Consider the following 19,915-nt stretch of genomic DNA (forward strand, 5'->3'; position numbering starts at 1 on the left):
TCTCTCTCTCTCTCTCTCTGCCTCTCTCTCATGTTGTGTGTATCTGTCTGTCTGTCTCTCTCTCTTGTGTGCCTCTGTCTTCTCTGTCTCTGCCTGTCTGTAGATCTGTCTGTTTACCTCTGTCCCTCTGTGTCTATCTCTCTTGTGTGCCTCTGTCTTCTCCAGTCTGTCTGTCCTTGTCTCTGTCTCTCTCTTTCTCCTTCCCTATCCCTTGGCACATAACATTTCTAAACCACACCCACACTCTGGAATCAAGAAAGCCATACCAGATGTAAATGAACTCTTGGCCTTGGACCTCAAGAACTGTGAGCGAAAATAGACCCTGGCCTTAAGTATTTCATTGCAGCAGTGGTCCTCAACCTCCCTAATGCTACGACCCTTCCATACAGCTCCTCAGGTACTAGTCTGCAATCATAAAGTATTTTTGTTGCTACTTCATAACTATGATTTTGCTGCTATTATGAAACATAATGTAAATGTCTGTGTTCATAGGCCACCTCTGTGAAAGGTCAGTTTGACCCACAGGTTGAGAACCACCGCACTGGCATGATTGATGAACACTGGACCAATATACATGCCAAAGGCATGGAATAGGAAATGGGAAAGACAAACAGACATTGAAACCCAATGCACTAATCTAATACACAGAGCAAAAGAGCTCATATCCTTGCCCCACAGGTTCAGCTGCAAACCAGAAGCTACCCTGGACTAAGTATATAAGTTAGTGGAAAATTCAGCTAAACCCCTGAGTTCAAATGGTGGAACGAGGGCAAACTGGGCAGGAAACAATCAGAAGGCAAGGTCATGCAAGGTCGTGCAAGATTAAATAAGTTGAAGACCTATGCTAAGGCTTAAGAAAGTCAACTGTGCAAATACAACATGAGAGATGTTTTGGCATAGCAAGATGTGACAAGAACACACGGACTGTTGTGTTGTTTTCTTAGCTAGAAAGAGCTGCCTGAGAATGAGGTGACCTGTCTTGGGAGATGTAGTGCCTCCCTCAAAGGAAGGGATTCAAGCTGGAAATGAGCCCCCAAAACACTGCTAATATTCTGTATCAGATCTATGTTGCAAGAAATGGCTTTGAAGTTCAATCCCAACCCCAGAAATAACTCATCATTAAAAATATATATATTATACCCATAGCTAAGTATAACTCTTACCCCTCATCAAAGAATCTTCTTTTTGTAGCAGATACCATTTCAGAAAGCTACAACTAGTCAAAATGCAGAGGATAACTGTCTGTGGGGTGCTCATACCCTGAGGATACATCTACAAGACAACCCCCACACCCACAGCTCAGATATGGCAATGAATCTCCACCTAGGAAATATCAACAATACAGCAATACAGCTGCTTAAGTAAGGCCTCCAAACAAAAACTCCAACTGACATGCCACTGTAGATGGGGGAAATTGAACAGGGCCTCCCTCTAAATAAAGAGCTGAGAGAGGACAAATGAGTTCTTCTCCAGGGATGAACTTCCTACATGGTGGTCTAGTAGCAACTAGCCAGCCCTAAAACATACACATAACAGCACTAAATGGATTAAGCTGGTTATACGTACAGAATTATACAAAGTATGTGTGTGTATGATATATATATAACATATATGTGAAACATATATATATACATATACATATATATCATATATATGAAACACTAATAATTAAAGAAAAAGAAGCCATGAATCTGAGAGGAAGTAAAGGGACAAGGGAGAGGCTGGTGGAGGGGAATAATATAATTATATATTTTATATATATTTTTATTATAATTATAAAATATATAATTATATATATTTTTCTTTTTCTTTTTAATTTTTTTGTGTCTGATGTTATCATATTTTAATTAAAAATAAAAGAAAATCACACTTTATAAGGTCATAGGTGAACCAGTCATACAGTGCTGGCCCAGTGAGGAAGTTAATACTTAGAACACAGAACTATGAGCCCCCAAGCCATGGAGAATGCTTCTAGGATAGTTAGCTACAGGAATTCCAGAAGCAATGCACTCCCAGGAAGACACCACTGAATTCCAGCTCTGAAGGACGGAGCTAGCTCCTAGAAAATCCTGGGGAAATCTTAATAAGCAACTAAGAGGCTCCATGATCATTTCTTCTTTAAAGACACTTAAGCATTTTAGAACACAAAAACAGGCAGATGAACAATTGGCTCCAGTGACTTCACTCATTTGAATACAGACCACAGAACTACCCAAGTAACCTCATCTGGAGGGTCACCTGAATCTCAGAATGACTCTCAGGAATTTGACTGGCACCTGTTTTTACCTCTGTTGTGACTTTGCAATAAACAATCAATAACCTACCTTGATGCTTTTAAAGCAATGCTTCAATCATAACACACACACACACACACATACACACACCATCTAGTAAAGAAACTAGAAGCCTAGCTACCAATTATAATGTTAATGGGGTGGGTCATCAGTACAGTACACACCACAACAAATGTTTTGTGTGCCAGAGCAACAGCTTCCCATTCCCCCCCACCCCGGCCCCCACGCCCCACTTCACCCTCTACCAAGGAGAAAGTTGCAGGGCTCTGTCTGCACATTTATGAAAAGTAGCATAGCTTTCTGGCATGCAAAAAGCCCAAGTGCACTGAAGAAGGCTAGGAAAAGCATCAAAGAGCATTTTGCCCCACTGGAACCAGAAGACTGGGTGTGGCGCTTGTTTGCCTGGTCTGTGTAAGCATGTGGGTAGGATTAAAGAACCCAAGACTGGTTAGGTGAGACAACTCCGAGATCTAAGGGTTGTGTGCACAGGTCCAGGTAGGGCAGTGCCGGCATCCTTTAGCTTGTCAGGCTGTGGCTAGGAAAGGCGACAGAAACCTCCACTGAAGATCCAACTGGGATGTGTGAATGACGGCTGGTGGGCTGTGAAACTTCCAGGACCCAGCACAGCGTTCAGTGACATTAAAGCAATGACATCTACAGCAGCCTGGAGCAAGAAAGCTGAGAGGACTGAAGCAACAAAAGCTTCGAGCGCTTTTCTCATGCCATGAATAAAAAGTGCCCAGTGCAGAATGATTCTTCTAATGCGCGTCGGAGGCAAGTAGGTTTAGCTCAGTAATGGGGCCACCATTTGGCCACAGGCCCCAAACTTGGCCTTTGCAACACTACATCTTTACTATTAGCAAATCAGCTGGACTCTCCTTCAAGCTTTATCCTTAGCATGCCCATTTATCACCATCTCCACTGACACCCTGGAGCCCAAGCCACTTCCATCTCCCATTTCAACTCTTCTTCCCAAGGTGAAATAAGACTCTGGGTTGGGGCCCCAGGGGCATGTCAGGCACTTCCCAAGATCTCAGCGTGCAACCAGGCTTTTCTCTCCTCCCTTTTCAACAGGCAGATATGTTACTGGTGGTTATTAGCTTTGGCCAAAGGAAACTGGTAGTCACAAAAAATTAACAGTGACTTGTCCAAGGCCACACTGCTTTTGAAAGGACTAGGAGCAGTACCACTGTGGGTTTGGAGGGAACTGATTCCAAGTGCCTCATTTCATTTTCTCTCAAGGGAATTCTTGATAAGACACCAGTGTGAGATGGTGAACAGGACACCCTGTATGGTGCTGGCCAACAACACCTGGGCATGGAGCCTGCCCTGGAGTGGGGTTGATATGTCAGTGACTGATTTTTTTATTAGTTTGTTTAATTTTATTTTCTTCCTTCCTTCCTTCCTTCCTTCCTTCCTTCCTTCCTTCCTTCCCTCCCCCCTTTGAGGAAGAATATGAAGTTGGATAGATGGGTAGGTAGGAAGGATCTGGGAAGGGCTAAAGGGAAAGAATATGATCAAAATATAGAGTATGAAAGAACAGCTTTTAATTAAAAATTAAAAAAAAAACGCTAAAAGGAAGCTGGTGAGCAGCATGTGAAGGAGAGCCTCAGGGTTAGTCACAATGCAAATGTACTCTATTGTCTGTGGTTTCCATGACCAACAGCTGCCAGCCAAAAGACCCAACAACATACAAGAAACAAACAGAAAAGATGTCATTCATTTGCTTCAGTGGATGTTTTTAAAAAGACATTTCCAGTTGAACATACAGAAAGATACCTGACATAAAGACCGCTGTTAAGCTCAGACTAAAAGCTCTGGTCTTTAGTATTAACCAGCATTCAAATATATAGGAGAGTGTTTCACAAGCCCCAGTAACTTTCACAAGTTCCTCGGGGAGAGTGACTTAATAGGACCAGGGGAAATTCTGCTTGGCATCTGGGGAAATTAAGAGGGTTTTAATTTTTTTCCTTTGCTAATTATATTCACATTGTAGTTAACAAAAAGTCAACCTGTGCGATGACCTTTTTCTTTCTGATTAAAAATGAAAAAGACAGGAATAGTGACTATTTGGTCTTAAAGTCAGAACTTTCACTCTTCTATTGGCTTAAGAAAAAGTTAAGGCCTTGATGCTGAAGGACTGACAGCCCTTGGATCTGACCCGGAAGCCTCTTCTCCAAGGACTAGCTCTCGTAGTATCAGAAGGGGCCACACATGGCCGTCAAGGGAGAGAGTCAATCAATAGTCCGATCTAGCTCTGAGAACCGCAACAAGGAGCGGAACGGTAAAACACCCATAAAGGTGCACTAAGGTCACTGATGCCTTGGTGGTAACCAGCAGCTACCTAATTGTACATAGGGCAGCTCAATAAGAGGGAATTCATGCCTGGCAATCTAAACTCAGCCAACTACCCACGGCTGTGAGGCCTCGGGACCTACAGGAGAGCCTACTACTGACACTTTTGTAAGCAGGTATTATCTCTCACTGCTTTCTTCTATATTTACTCTTATACCTACTGCTAAATGCAGGTCTCAGCCGTCATCAAAACCAACCAAACAAGTAAACAAACAAACAAGCTTCTCTTTTGCAGCCCACGAAGCTCATTTCAGAAAGCCATATGTGGTGGTTTGAATGCGCTTGGCCTAAGGAGTGGGACCATTAGGGGGTATGGCCTTTTGGAGTGGGTGTGGCCTTTTGGAGTAGGTGTGGCCTTTTGGAGTGGGTGTGGCCTTTTGGAAGAACTGTGTTACTATCAGGGGTGGGCAATGAGACCTTCCACCTAGCTGTCTGGAAGCCATTCTTCTCCTAGCAGCTTCAGATAAAGATGTAGAACTCTCAGCTCCTCATGTGCCATGCTTGCCATGCTCGCCCCTTGATACTGGACTGACCCTCTGAACCTGTAAGCCAGCCCCAATTAAATGTCTTTATAAAGAGTTGCCTTGGTCATGGTGTCTGTTCGAAGCAGTAAAACCCTAACTGAGACACTGCAACTGGTAAAAATGAAGAGGTCAACTCATCCTGGAGTTCATATTCCCACTTAGTATATTTACAAGCCACTTAAGACACACAGAACATTATGGAAGACGAGGTAGAAAGATTGCAAGAGCCAGAAGACCAGGACATCTGCCTCCAAATAGACTCTCCTTTGAGAGGGGGTGGGGTAGGAAGAATCGAGTCCATCTGGGAGAAGTGGCAGATGAATGTGATCAAGATATAGTGTATGAAACTCTCTAAGAATTAACTAAAATACTGTAGTATTAAAAGAAAAAAAAAACCAAGGTCAGTCAGAAGGCTCAGCAGAGAAAGGTGCTTCCCTGCAAGCCTGGTGACCTGGGTCAGATCCCCAGAATCTATATAAAAAAGATGCAGTGAGTGACCCATCTACAGGAGACTGTACTTAGACCCCCAACACACACACGCACACATACACACACACTCACACACACACACTCCTTTTTTTAAAGTTAAAGAAAATTCCACTCTACATTAGAAGCCACACTATTATGTAATAAAGAAACATTTATAAATGCATAGGCAAATAAGGATAGACGTGATTACAAGAAAAAAAAATAAACAAACAGTCCCCCAAAGTTTGGACACGCCACATTCCATCCAAGGCAGCTTGGTATGTCGTCCAATCCTCAGGGCTTTGAAAGGAAACCCTTCACCACCAGCAGTGGCCATTGCCCACATCTTTAAGTAGGCACTCATCCATATAGCCACAGAGAAAACACACTGGTCAAATTAAGAGTCTAAAAAAAGGGTGGGGTGGGGGTGGGTCAGGGGACTTAGCAAGCCAGAGAGGCAGGTGAACTGGGATTTGGGGTATGGGTATGTTCTCACGCTATGGATTAACCTGTGGATTAACTGTGGTGGTGGGATGAATCAGTGTCTTCCAAAGTATCTATGGGAATATATTCACTGGAAATAAAGTCACCAAAGATGTTTCAAAGACCTTTCTGCCAAGTGGCTAAGCTTCCCTCTCGTCTCTTTTAGCTGAAGTAGAATAAATCTCTGTCCTTCCAACACAGGATAGACTTAACAATTACCTTGACACAGTAAGAACAAGAAGGTTAGGAAGACACAAATATTGCCATCAGGCATAGTCAAGAAGCTCCCACAGTAGACAGAACACAGCTAAAAATAAACCGTGTGTACGCTGCATTTGGTTGTACTGAGTAATCTATTGAGAACCTGAAAGAAATGCTTCCAAGCCTAATGGCTGAATATTATCACAGGGACTTGACCATTCATGTGACAAGGAATTAAAAGGAGTAAAATCAGACTCGTTTGGTAACAGTGTGATAAGAACTGTACCAGTCACACCCTTGTGCTCCTGGATTCTTAGCTGGAACTCCTGTGGTCTTCCACACTCCATTCCTCATCTTTTCTGCCATCAGGTAAACTTGGGAATCTACACCAGTGTACTATTAGATACTGCTGCATATCAGTGTCATCTAAGAGATGACACACAACATTTGATCCATGGTAGTCTTGCCTGGGCCTCCACATGTTTTAGAAGCTCCCAATTTGATCATGAAGCAGGCACTGAGCCCCACTTAGGTACAGAATGTGGTTATAAAAACAAAAATCTCCAGTTCACACATAAGCTGCCCCTGCCCCAGCCCTGCTCAGTGTGAGCAAACGTTGCACTAAAGATGGCAGGTAGCTTCCCCATTCCCTTTTTCGAATGTCAGCCTACAGCAGTGGACATAAAGTTAGTAAAATGGACCATTTGCCCGAGAGCATTTATTATAGTTCTGGCATTGATGGCAGACTAAACCCAAAACATCCATAATAAAGCACAGCACACAACATCTGGATAAAATGCATACAGGGAGATGTTTCATTTCTTTGATCAGAAATAGGGCCTGGCCTGAGGTAAAGAAAAAGAATAAGATACGCTGGAGATCTGGGAAGGGGCAGCAGGTCCCAGCTACTGGGCGACACCATGAGGAAGGAAGAAGAGAACCTGGAGATGGATGCCCTCAGAACCCACACTCTGCTCTTGACGTCGGTATATTTAGATGTCCAAGAGCAGCAGTGGAGAAAATGCAGTTATTCAAAAGCCTCAATAGGTCTGCCTGGGTCAGCACTGGGATTATACACATGTGCAAAGACCTAGAGTCCATGCTGTGTTAGGGACCAACATCCTGCATGAGGAAAGGGTACCTCTACCTGGGACCCCAACAATCACTGCTACAGGCACTGAAGGCTGGAGAAATGGCGGCATTGTGTGTGTATTTGCATTGTGTGTGTGTGTGTGTAAATATTTTTACATTTTAAGAAGTACTTTATGTACATGAATGAAATTTACATATTAAATAACACTATACTAGAATGGCTTAATAGTTTTAAATGAAAGAAAAATGGGGAAAACTTCAGATTACAACACCTCCTCCTGGAACAAAAAGCAGCATACAACACAATCATACAATCTCAAATTTCTCAAAGTGCATGTTTGTGGGCCTCCTTCCATTTTCTCACACTCCTGCTACCTCTGTTTCCCCCTGGTATTCTCCCTGCCCTAGTTTCTTTTCCTCTTTCCAGCACCATGTGTCCTTTTGCACACCACCCCTATCCTTCCTAGTCACTAATGATTACCCTTTCTAAACGACTGTCGTTTTGCGAAAACTTTATTTGCTCGAACGCCTGTTTACATATACATATGATTTCACTATAGCCAAGATCCAATATGAGAGAGCACATATGGATTTTGTGTTTCTGGGTTTGGGTACTGTAGTTAGTAGTTTGGCTTCTTTAAAGATATAGAAAAGTTGTGGGAATATGTTTTTGTTTTAATCCCATGTGTGGGATACGGGGCTGCTTCAGATGGTCCACAGCAGCTTGACTGTGATTTTCCTCGTGATCTGACAGCAGTGTGATTTAGCCAGCTGAGGATAGTTTTTGCAAGTGTATGATGTTTGGAATTCTGGGGTCGAGTCTTGTGAGGGTATATAAATGCAAGATCCCAGAGAGGGGAGTAGAAGCTGCTGCTGCTCCGGCTGCCTGCTGCTTACTGGAGATATCCTGATGAGGAAGGTTGAAATGCCCCAAGAAACTCAATGCCCCTAATCAGCAGGAAGTAGTCTAACGATATCAATGCTCCTTTCCCCTGCAGCCTTCTTTTTCTCCTACCCAGTGTTGTAGAGTTGGGAAGAATAAGGGTGGAGAAGGGTGGTAGAGATGGGACTCCATAAAGCAGTAAAAAGTCTGGTTACAGGGAACCTCTCTAAATATTATACTCTCCAGCTGAATCCACTTTCTTGCAAATTAGGCAATTCATTTTTCTTTACTGATGAATAATAATTCCATTGTATATATGTGTCATATTATTATCCATTCATCTGTCGATGGACCTCTAGCCTGGTTCCACTTCCTTGACATCATGAACACATCAGCAGAAACCATGAATGTTAGCAGAATGTAAAAGCTTCTCTGTGGTCGAAAGTGGGAGCCTTTGGGTGTCTGTCCAGAGGTGATACGGATGAGTCAAATGGCAGTTCTTTTTGGAGGAACCTCCAGACTGATTTTTCATAATGGCTGGACTGGTTTGCCCTTCTCCATCAGAATAGCTTTCATAAAGAAATCTCACAACAAATGTTGGAGAGGATGCAGGAAAAGCAAACAAACAAAAAGCATTCAGTGCTCTGTAGATTATCAAGTCTGGAGTTAAGCGAAATCTCCACACGAGTAAGGAGGTGCCAAGAGGAGAAAAGATGGCTGCAGAAGCTAAAAGGAAACTTCTTTTACACCGAGTTCACTGTGCCTTGGGAATCAGAGTTTGGACAAGGCCTATGCCAATTTATAAGCTCAAATCTTCCAGATTGTAATCAACACAAGGCAACCCTTGGGCTCATCTCTGTACACCTCAGTCTGCCCACTTTAATAAAGCTGATCCTATATTCCACCTAAGCAGGTCTGATCCACTGAATTGGTTCCCTGGTCCAGAACATAGGCTGGCTTTCGATTTCTTAGCAGCGTCTGCCTCAACTATCCGTCACCTGACTAATCTGATACCATTACACCTGGTTCCAGAAGGCTCAAGATCAGCCACCTTCAAAGGCAGTGTGCACAAAATAATGAATAAAGGTTTAACTTAACACTGACGCCTCTCTTTGCCAGGTCAATTAGAGGTGTAAATAATCCATGAAACCCAGCTCTACAGTCCTTCGGACCAACAAGGGTGCAGGTGAGAAGCGCCTTACAGAACATGAGGGCAACAGTTACATCTGTTTCACACGCATGTTATCAACTAAGTAAAAGTGAAAAAGGTGGTATGGAAGATGCCTTAGGTTTGCTGTCTATTTAAAAAAACAAAAAACAAAAAACAAAGGGCAGCTTTTTAATAGACAGGATGCCACAATGTACTCATATCAGATTCCTAAATTCCCACAAGGGTCATATCAAAAACAGAAGTAGTGAGGCAGTGACATAATGTATGAGGCTTTAGGACACATGACTGCCTCTTGGGAGGAAGGGAGAGAGGGAGGGAGGGGGGAGGGGAGAGAGAGAGGGAGGGAGGGAGAAGGGGAGAGAGAGAGGGAGGGAGGGAGCTGCAAGACTTGATCTACACACATAGTTTTAAATAAGCTGTCCAAGACACAGTTTTCACTATAAATTTATATATATCTTGGAGCCAATCCTAACATGTTAGTACATGCTAGAGGTATTAGCCATTCTGCTGTCTCATAGGGCAGTCAGAGTGCATTATAAATACAACATGGCCACCATACCAGTAAAACTTAGCACAAATAATCAAAGAAGCCATCTCATGATAATTTTAATATAACATCTATATAAAACATAACATGATGAAGTGATATTAATTTGGATATATTAGGCTAAAGCAAACATGGTTACATATCACTTATGTAACTATGTATTATTAAAGATACTACACTATATCATTTACATTATCACATTTAATGTTTGAGTAAAAGCAAATATATCACTAATATTAATTTATCTAAAATTAATTTATTCCTTTAAATTTCTTTTAGGTTAATGAATGTTACATTTTTATTCCCAATCAATTTCCACTTAACACCAAATACTTAGCTTACACTTTAATTAGAATAAATAGAAGGTTTAACAGACAGTTGGCTTTTAAGCCAGTAGCTCTCACTTTACAGGTAGGTCCAAACAGTTATAAAGAAAAACACAGAGTTCTGCTTTGTTTTTAAATCCCAATCACAATGTCTTCAAACAATATAATATAAATACGCTTGTATAGTTTATTAGAATAAGTAGGATTTGCTAAGAAAATGTTCCCCAGGACATGAAAGAAAAAAAAAAAACCCACTGAATGTAGAGAAACTGCATATACACAGCTTAGAATAATAACTATGTTAATTTTATTAATTTAAAATTATACATTTAATGCAATACCAATAAACACACATCAGCATATTTTTTAGCTTGACTAACATTCAAAATTTGGGTATGCAAATAAACATGAAAACAGTCAAAAAATGTTACAAGAAAGATCAGAAAGAGTAAGACAGAAGAACATGCTTTTATGGAGTTGCTATAAAGGAATTTGGTATTAGGTAATAAAACAGACAGAGTAAAACAGAGTAGTAGGGAATGCTTCAGTTTACTGTCTATTGCTGTGATATACACCATGCCCAAAAGGAGCTTGGAGAGGAAGTTGTTTGTGTGGCCTCCAGGTTAGAGGTCATCATCAAGAAAAGCCAGGGCAGGAGCTCCAGTAGGGAACTGGAGGCAGGGACCGGCCAGAAAAGATGGAGGAAGGCTGCTTGCTGGCTTGCTCTTGATGCTCTTTTATACAACACAGGATGGCTGCCCAGGGATGGCACCACTCACAGGAGACTGGTTCCTTCCACACCAATCATTAATCAAGAAAATGCCCATGGATTTGTCTACTGGCAAATGTGCAGAGGCATTTCTCAACTGAGGTTCCTTCTTCCCCAGTTACTCTAGTTCATGTTGACAGAAAATGAACCAACCAGGGATGTTAGGGAGGAAGAAAGAGATCAACTCCAGAAAACGTTAGGTGGGTGAAGAAGCATCCCAATCCACAGTAGGAAAATTGGGCTATCATATACTTGACTATTATACAGAATGAAGAGAAGAAATCTGAGGGGGAAAAAAAAATCAGATCATGGCTTGTCTTCTCACATGAACATGAAACCCCCAGGACTTAGAAGTCCATCATATAAAATGAAACCTAGAAATACTGGATGAAAAAAAAAAATCTTTGTAAAGACTTGTCATCTTGAAATGAAACATATTAAATTAAAGGAGAAATTTTAAGGGAAAAAATCTAGAAGGTAATACTTCTTAAAAAGACACATTGTGGGCGAGGGAGCTGGTTCAGTCTGTAAGATGCTTGATTTGCAAGTATAGGAACTGAGTTTCACCCTAGAACCCAAGAGAAAAAGGCCAGGCTTGGTGGTGCACACATGTAATACATAGGCAAGTCCCTGGAGCTCAGTAGCCTGAGAACCTAGCTTCCTTGGAGAGTTCCAGATCATCATCGAGAGAACCTGTCTCAAAAGAGCAAAGAGTGGGTAGCTCTTAAGGAATGACATCTGGAATTGTTCTCTGACCTCTACCTGTACACACACAGCACATACAAGATTAGCTTGTATGTATGCAAAAATGCTACAAAGCTAACAGAATCAGGAAAGAGTTCAAATCTTCAACCTACAGGAAGTTCTTAAAATTCAGGTATCATGTTTTCTGTAACTTGTAGAATCTAGGGGTGAGAAAGATTAAAATAAGAAGGTGATTAGGGGAGGAATGAAGGAGTCAGGGAGGGGGAGAATAGAAGGCAGTAAGAGGTAGCGAATGGGATCAGTGGTAGACCTTTGCAAACAAGAAGATGCCACAACAGAGCTCTTTTTTTAGTATAACTATTATACACTAATAAAAGAGAAATATTAATATAACATAAATGTTGATTAGGAACACAATTCAGAAACAAATCTGATACTAAACTTATCCAAAACTGGTAATTAAGTAATGATTAGGTTTACAGAGGTAACCTCCTGGGCTGTATATTTATCGGAATAACAAACTAACCAACCCACTGCAGACCAAGGAGAAGAGCCAGGGACACCGGCGCTTCTGATTATTTCCAATGGAAATCTAAAGTAAAATCAAATTTCAGCAAATCTGAAAAAAATGTATCAGCATTATTAAAAACATATACCGTTTTGACCTAGAAATTCCAATTCTACAGATTTTGCCCAAGGAAATAATTTAAGAAGGACTATAGAGGCCTATAAAGATGCTCATTCAAAAATTGTGTTACAGAACAAAACACAAACATCTCAAGTAGCCTAAATATAAACCCAGAGAAAACTCATCAGTAAACTGTAGGCTAACCAGAATGCCACTCTAATAAAATTAACAGCAGTCCTTGTATTCAACAAACATGGGCCCGAAATATGGCCATTCTTTCCTTGCATCCAAAACATATCTTCAAGTTTCTTTCACTCACCATCCTTTGGGTCCCAGCTCCCAACTAGCTGGCACAAAGGCGACACACAACACAGGCGAGCCAAACAATTATTTGGAATTATTTCCTTGGGCAAACTCTGCTCCAGTTGCATGTGCTCTCTGGAGGCTGTGGAGTTTATGCATGGTAAACTGAACGGGGCATTCCTATGCCTCTATGAGAAAGTCATCAGCTATGACTGTCAGGAGACTTCTGAGACATATCTATTTGGTGTCATTTAAGGTCCTGCAATTATGCCCAACAAACTGGCTGAGTAGAACCGCTATTCTGGTCCATCAGTGAACAAAACAGACAAAAGTGTAGTAGAAATTATTAAAACTCTGGCCGGGGGTTTCTATCCTGCCTTAGGTTATTGAGTTCTTGGATCGCGCGCGCGCGCACACACACACACACACACAGCCTTTATATTTACAATATGTCTTAGGCAGCACAATAGCTGGGCAGCTGCCTACCCTCCAGGCTGTTAGAATCTACTTTCCTATTGACAACCCTGAGTTGTTATTTACTATTTACAATGTTTCACCTGGGCTGCTCTTAACTCCAATTGGGCAGCCCTCCCTGCCCTGGTTTTTTTTTTTGTTTTTTTTTTTTTTTGTGCCTCAGCTATCTCATGGTGGGCTCTCCTCTCTTCCTTAAAGTTCCCCTTCTTCCTCTCTCCCACCCCAAGCCCGAGAAGCCTAAATCCCACCTATGTCTCTTCTGCCCAGCTATTAGCTGTTGGCATCTTTATTTACTAATTACAATGAACTGGGGGCAGGGTCATTCAGTGTCTATGTGTGAAGTCCCTGCCCTTGGGGAACTTACTAGCCAGAGGATAAGAACACAGAAAGATCCATTTGTTAGGAAGCAAAGAATGAAAACTAAAGCCAATGGCATCCCCACAAAGACATTTATCTTCAGCAGAGATGTACACAGTAAGCTCTGTACAGCCTTCAGAAGTCTCCTCAGACTTCTGCATCGAGTCTCAGTGCCTGTGGAATGACAGAATGTGGGGTGGATTCTATGCTATACATTAGACAACCTAACTCAGTGTATTGCACTTAGATCTTCAGAATCACACTAACTGAAATGACACATAGAGATCGGATCAGCACGCTTACTCCAGGTCATAATCCGGGACTCCCACATCCGCAATTCTTTCATTCAGCCTTTGTCCCTGCTCCCAATTGGCTGGCACGCAGTGGACTCACAGCACATAGTGGCCAAAGGAACAAGGCCATGTTGGGTCTAGATAACTGAAAGGGCCTCCTAAAAATTTGCTCTTTACAAGTACCTATGTTGTTCCTTTTGTAATCTTTTAAGTAAATGGAACACGGCATTCTCCACCACTGCAAACATTTTAGATTGCCATGTGCTAAGAGGAAAATGAAAGCTTAGAGGTTCTAAGTATATCGTGTTTTTCACAACCATGACTACCTTAACATTTCTGCATTGTAACACTCAACAGAAAATAACTGAAGGCATGGGGGACGTCTGCTCTTTGTGGCTTTAAAGAGGCTGATTATTTTGTAAACTATGGGCTCTAAAACTTCCTGCTTCCTTCAGGCAAGAACCTTTGGCAGTGTTGGGCTCCTGGTTATGACTGGGCCTGTTGTTTACCCAGTAGTCATCTCCCTTTCTTGTTAGTAACACCACACTGAGTAATGTGCTCAGCTGGAAAACTCCATTCCCCAGCTTTTCCTGCAGATGGGGAGTGAATGCAAATGAGGCGTTGGTCATTGTGTGTCACTTTCAGGAAAACCCTTTATTCCCCTTCCACGGTTTACTTGCATGGAACTCCTATAAGAGAGCTGAGACCCAGCAACCATGCTGTGGACTTTATAGATGGCATGTGTTCAGGATGGTAAAGCAGAAAAGACCAGGGAGCCAACATCTCTTAGAACTTGGTGTGGCAGGCACAGCTGACCTTGACTAGCTTTTGAGAGCAGTGGGTATTTCAGTCTGTCATTATGGCCACTGTGTTCAGACTCTGGAATAGCAGGAGAGAAACCGAAAGTATATAGCCTTCTGTTTGGTCTATCCCTGCTTTCTGGGAAATATATCTACGAGTGCTTCAACATCATTTCTGAACTGAAGCTTCCCAAGTTTGATTTATTTCCCTGAACCTAATTTCACTATGTCTAAGAATCTTCAAAACATGTCAATTTTTGGTTTGTTTCTTTTTTAAAAGACTAGTCTAGAACTAGCTGGCCAACGCTGACCTTCAATATACAACCATCCTTTTGCCTCAGCCTCCCAAGTGTTTAGATTACAGGTGTGAACAATCACACCCAGCAAACATGATTAACTTGGGTGTGTTCTAACTATAAAGTTAGAATTATTCTCTTCTTGCATTGAGCCTCTTTGACTGGATTGGTTGAGTCCTCTCTCCTGTCAGGTTCAAGACAGTTAAGGAAGAATTCCTCAAAATGTAATTCTCTTGAACCAGAACATTAGGAGGCATGCGAACCCCAGCACACCTGTTGGCCTCACAGTTTCTACAGGATCCCACCTAAGAAGCTGCATTTTCAGGCACTGGGATCTCATTTTCATAAGGTGAAAATAAAAAACAACAACAACAAAAGCTATTGATTGAGAATTCTCTCTTCAAAAACAAAGTAGTGTGTGTGTGTGTGTGTGTGTGTGTGTGTATATGTGTGTCTGTCTGTCTCCAAAGTAGTGTGTGTGTGTGTGTGTGTGTGTGTGTGTGTGTGTGTGTATGTGTGTCTGTCTGTCTCCGGCCCTTCACTCCCTATAGAGTTCAACCTTTGTGTACCTGTGACACCCCAGACTTCCCTGCCTTGAGGCTTCTGCCCTGGTTATCCTTCTACCTGCAACATTCTCTCCCCAGGTCCACATTCACCCACGTTACACATCTGGCCTTGGCTGGTTTTCCAACAACTTTTATCAAATAACAAATTCCACAGTCTGATGGGTTTTGCTTTGTTCCTTCTTCATTAAGATGTACACATTGATGTACCCCTAATACCTAGATGAGCTCTTAGGAACTGGACAGGTAAGTGCTGAATGATGGAGTGACCTACTCTAGTGTCTCTCTGGTTCTCTGTCCCCATTTTCTCTTCTCTACTCCATGACTCAGCAACCACAGCACCTGACCTGGAGAACCCTTCCACATGCTTCTTGTGTGATCTAACATGGTTCTTTTGGGGTGCCACTTTGTTACAAGGATTTGGCACCACAGTGGCTGAGGAGAGCCAGCAGTGACGGTACATCAGTATCATGCTCCAGTGAGAAATTAGATTAGGCAAACTCGAAGACCTTTTCCAAATAGTCAGCTCTGTATCCGAATGACTCACTTGGCACTGACAGTGCTCTGATCCAGCAGGACTCCACCTGCCCAAACTTACACCCTCCTCCTTCCGGGTTTCCCTCAGCCCGTAGCCACATTCCTGTAAGCCTCGCTCATTTTAACCCTTTCTTTCAAGCCATTATGATTACCTTCACCACTTTCCAGTTCTGCAGCAGAAGGCAGTGTCCTTCAAAAGACTGCTATCTGCAGCTAGCAGCATGACCTTTGAACCTGTCATAAGTGTGACTGTTCTAGCACCTGGAGCTCCTATATTAGAATCCACACTTAACACCATCCCCTTGTAATTCTCCACACCCAGAGCTGGCACTACAAGAGGGCTCTGCAGTCAGCCCTACCTATTCACTTGCTCATTAATAAGCAAAGACAGAAGTCCTACACTTCCATAGGATGTATGCCACCCCCAGCAAAGTCCCATGTTCAATTAACAACATACCCATTAAGAGGATCTGCTGCCCACTTTATTTAAGCCTTTTCTTTACACCTTGGTTGTAAACAACTTCCAAGAGCACAGTAGCTGCGCATCAGGCCAATTTGGACTGAGGGAACAGAAATCCCCACAAGTCGCTTCAAATGAGGAGAAATGGTTTAACCCTGCACAGAATTCTGAATAGCAACCTAAGGATGGGGGCCAAAGGTCAGGCCTCCATACTAGGCGGCTTCCACTCTCTGTTCTTTACCCAGTTCCTGCTGCCTAATTCAGTATTACTTTCAGGGCATGTTACAGCCACCCATTTTCTCTCCTACAAGCCCCCTTCAATTCTATCCCCTTTGGCTTCAATTTTCATTCTGTCTCTAACCTTAAGTTCCCCAGTGGTGATTTTCTTTTTCTTTTTCTTTTTCTTTTTTTAACAAAACCACAAGATTACAAGCTTGTGAATGGCTTGTGAATGGCTTACGGGTTGGTTGCCTTTGAGTCAAGAGCCATCTAATGAGGCCCAGGTGAGTGCAGTTTAGAATAAGGCCCTACCTAACAAGAAGGAACTGTCAAAGGAGCTGGTTCCCTAGGAGAGGAACCTGTGGAAGGCCAACCAACAGGCCACACCCCCCGGCCCACAGTCCCAGAGATATTATCAACTGGCACACATTAAAGTGAAATCAACCCATACAGAAGAAGGGTCTTTCCGGAGGCAGCAGGAGGACCCTGTCTGACAAGGATGGAGACTCAGCTACAGAGACTCAATAGCAGCAGCGCTTGTTTTCTTCTGAGCCCCTGATACAAGTGTATCACTGAACCAGCTGGTTCCCTTGGATCAACGAATTGAGCCATCCTCAGCCAGGTTTCCTCAGCCATCATCCTCCACTTTCAACAGCCTCCACATGTGTTGCAAGCTCCCATAAGGCAATTGTTGTGAAAGTGCTCTGAACAACACAGGAGATACCTACCACAGCCTCTGGATGCTACTGTAAATGCTCTCAAAGTGGCACAAGCTTTATGTTACCTTAAGATTTCTTCTTCTTCCCCCCTTCCCCTTAATATATGATCCATCAATTGCTATTATTTAAAAACAACAACTGGTATGATAAATAATATTTTAAGCCCAGTTATCCTCACTTTGTTGCTTCCATCGCTCAAATAGTGGTTAGTACATTCATTCATTTCACTAGAAATTGAAAATAATAAATATGTTTATATACTAAATTCTTAAGATGCAGGTCTGTTTTGATTTCTGTGTCACCTTGTCTCTGGCCTACATATTAGAGTCTGGAATCCCTATTTCTCACATGAGGTCCTTATAGCTCTTACTGCTCCCAGCCTCAGAAATCCTATTCTCCTCGCTTCTACTCCCACCTGCACCCTGTTATCATCTACCTCACGGTCAAGAGGAAGGATGGGGGCAGGGATGAGAATCAGTGACAGTAACAAGATAGATTACTTCTCAAAATAGTGCCATTCCACAACGTTGAAAGGCAGGGTTACTGGAATGGAAAAACAGACAAATGAAAGAAAGAAAATAAAAGTATACCGTCTCCTTTTGCCCTTACTAAAACCAAGGGATGTTTACTGAATGCCTGCCACACGCCAGACAGGAGGTGAAGGGCTCCTCAATCAGGGTGCACAGCATTTCAGTCTTTGCCAAAGAGCCCTTGCCCATAACCTAGGGCATCTGTTGCACACTTCCTACAAGTGGAACCACTCAACAGCTGGCCCTGGGTGGAGCAACAAAAGCAGCATGCACCTGACTCAAGTCAGTTCAGCCGGCCAAAGTGCAGGCTTCAAGCAAAAAGAAAAACAAAAATGAAACCTCCAACTAGAGCCCGATGAGCCACAGGGGGCAGAAGCTCAGCCTGGTTAGCCACTGAGCACCCAAACCCCATTAAAGGCTCTTCCAGTCTAGAGATGCTGGGAACTGTGGATCAAAGAATCTGTGACGCCTGGGAATGGCAAACCGGCTCTTCGGGAAGCCGTGATGTGGGGGCAGCACAATGGTGGGCGATGGAGATAGTAGGTTGGAGGGAATCTATTCATGGGCATGGGTAAGCTGATTGGGAACAGGAAGGTTGCAAAGGTTGAGCGCTGTTGGTGAAGGAGGAGAGCCGGGCTCTTGCTCTGGGAGGCAACTGAACAGACAGTCGCGTTGCGGTGTAAAGGAAACCTTGGGGCTCCCGCCAGCGCATACATTCCGAGGTTTTGGATCCTGGAAAGCATTTGCCAGTGTGCTTGAAGGCAGAGCTGGCGGAAGGGTCCACTGGCGATCAGGAGCGACAACCAGATAACTGGGAAAGGAGGAGGGGGTGTAGATGGGACGAGATATCTCTTCCCAGACACACACACACACACAAGCACGCACGCGTCGGACCCCAGGCTGCTCGCACCTGCCCCCACGCACGCTGGGGCGCACAGCCTCCTGCTGCGGCGGTCACTCACTCACCTTCCGCGCGGGAGCGGATCTCCGACACTGTCCTCCGCATGGTGGGCATCTCGACAGCCCTTGCAGGTGGGTCTCCGCCAGGGACCCTGCACCTGTCACAGAGCCGCGCGGGCGGGAGAGCTGGCTGTGCCGCGCGGAGGGCTCAGCTGCCGCGGGGCCGCGCCTCCCACCCAGGGCAGCGTCGCCACCAGGAGCCGCTTGGGCACGGGGCGGGGGTGGGGGGGAGGCGGCGAAGGAGCGGCGTCCGCAGAGCCTCCTAGGTCTCCCCGCAGTGGCAGAAGAGCGGGCTCGAGGGGCGGAGCCGGGGACGGCGCCGGGGGCGGGGTCTGCGGGGCGCGCGCTCACTCGCTGGCCTCCTTGGAGTGGGGCGGGGACAGGGCCGTCGGGCCTCTGGGTCCCGCCCAGTTCGGACGGTACCATCCGCGGGGAGGGGACGTCGATCTAGGATTCTCGGCCTCTCGGCCCACTTCGGCCCTCTTTAAGACCAATACAAGGGTCCCAAGCCTTAATAAAAAGAGGAAGAGCTGTTCTGGTTTCTGAAAGCTCTGGTATCCCCGCCAGCCACCCTCTGGCTCTATAATGCGATAGAACCGCCCGTCCTCAGCGCCAGGGTGTTGGGTTCAGTGTGGGCAGCCTGAGTCTAAGCCTCTGAGAGTTTTGGGTGACGTCTCTGCTGGTGTGGGGGACCCTGCGTTCGCCACCTGACTGGAATCCTAGCCGATCTCAACACCCAGCCTGACTCCTGGCCTGAACTGCATTTGAACCCTCTCTAGTAGCAGGCTAGGGAAGCCATGGAGCTGTTCCTCTTGTTTTAAGGTTTACAGCCACACAACCTGCGTGGGTGTGAGCCCGTACTTCCCACCAGTTCGTCCTCTGCAACCTGTTAAGGCTCTGAAATTGCAACCAAACCAACTGTTGACCACGTGGTTAACCAAGCAAAATTCTGTTGTTT

At 44.0% G+C, this 19,915-nt stretch overlaps 1 protein-coding gene across 3 annotated transcripts in view; it reads right to left on the bottom strand.

Annotated features, from left to right (window-relative positions):
• The window catches only part of Atp8a1 (ATPase phospholipid transporting 8A1), a 226,824-nt gene extending 207,554 nt beyond the window's left edge, over positions 1-19,270 (bottom strand). For all 3 annotated transcript variants that reach the window (XM_031342535.1, XM_031342537.1, XM_031342534.1), the window contains exon 1: positions 18,964-19,270. In XM_031342535.1, the coding sequence (XP_031198395.1) occupies positions 18,964-19,012 (49 nt within the window). In that variant the 5' untranslated portion in view covers positions 19,013-19,270. The remainder of the gene's footprint in view (positions 1-18,963) is intronic.
• Between the last annotated feature and the right edge of the window lie 645 nt (positions 19,271-19,915).

This window comes from Mastomys coucha, unplaced genomic scaffold (assembly GCF_008632895.1).
Source record: "Mastomys coucha isolate ucsf_1 unplaced genomic scaffold, UCSF_Mcou_1 pScaffold22, whole genome shotgun sequence".
Lineage (NCBI taxonomy): Eukaryota > Metazoa > Chordata > Mammalia > Rodentia > Muridae > Mastomys > Mastomys coucha.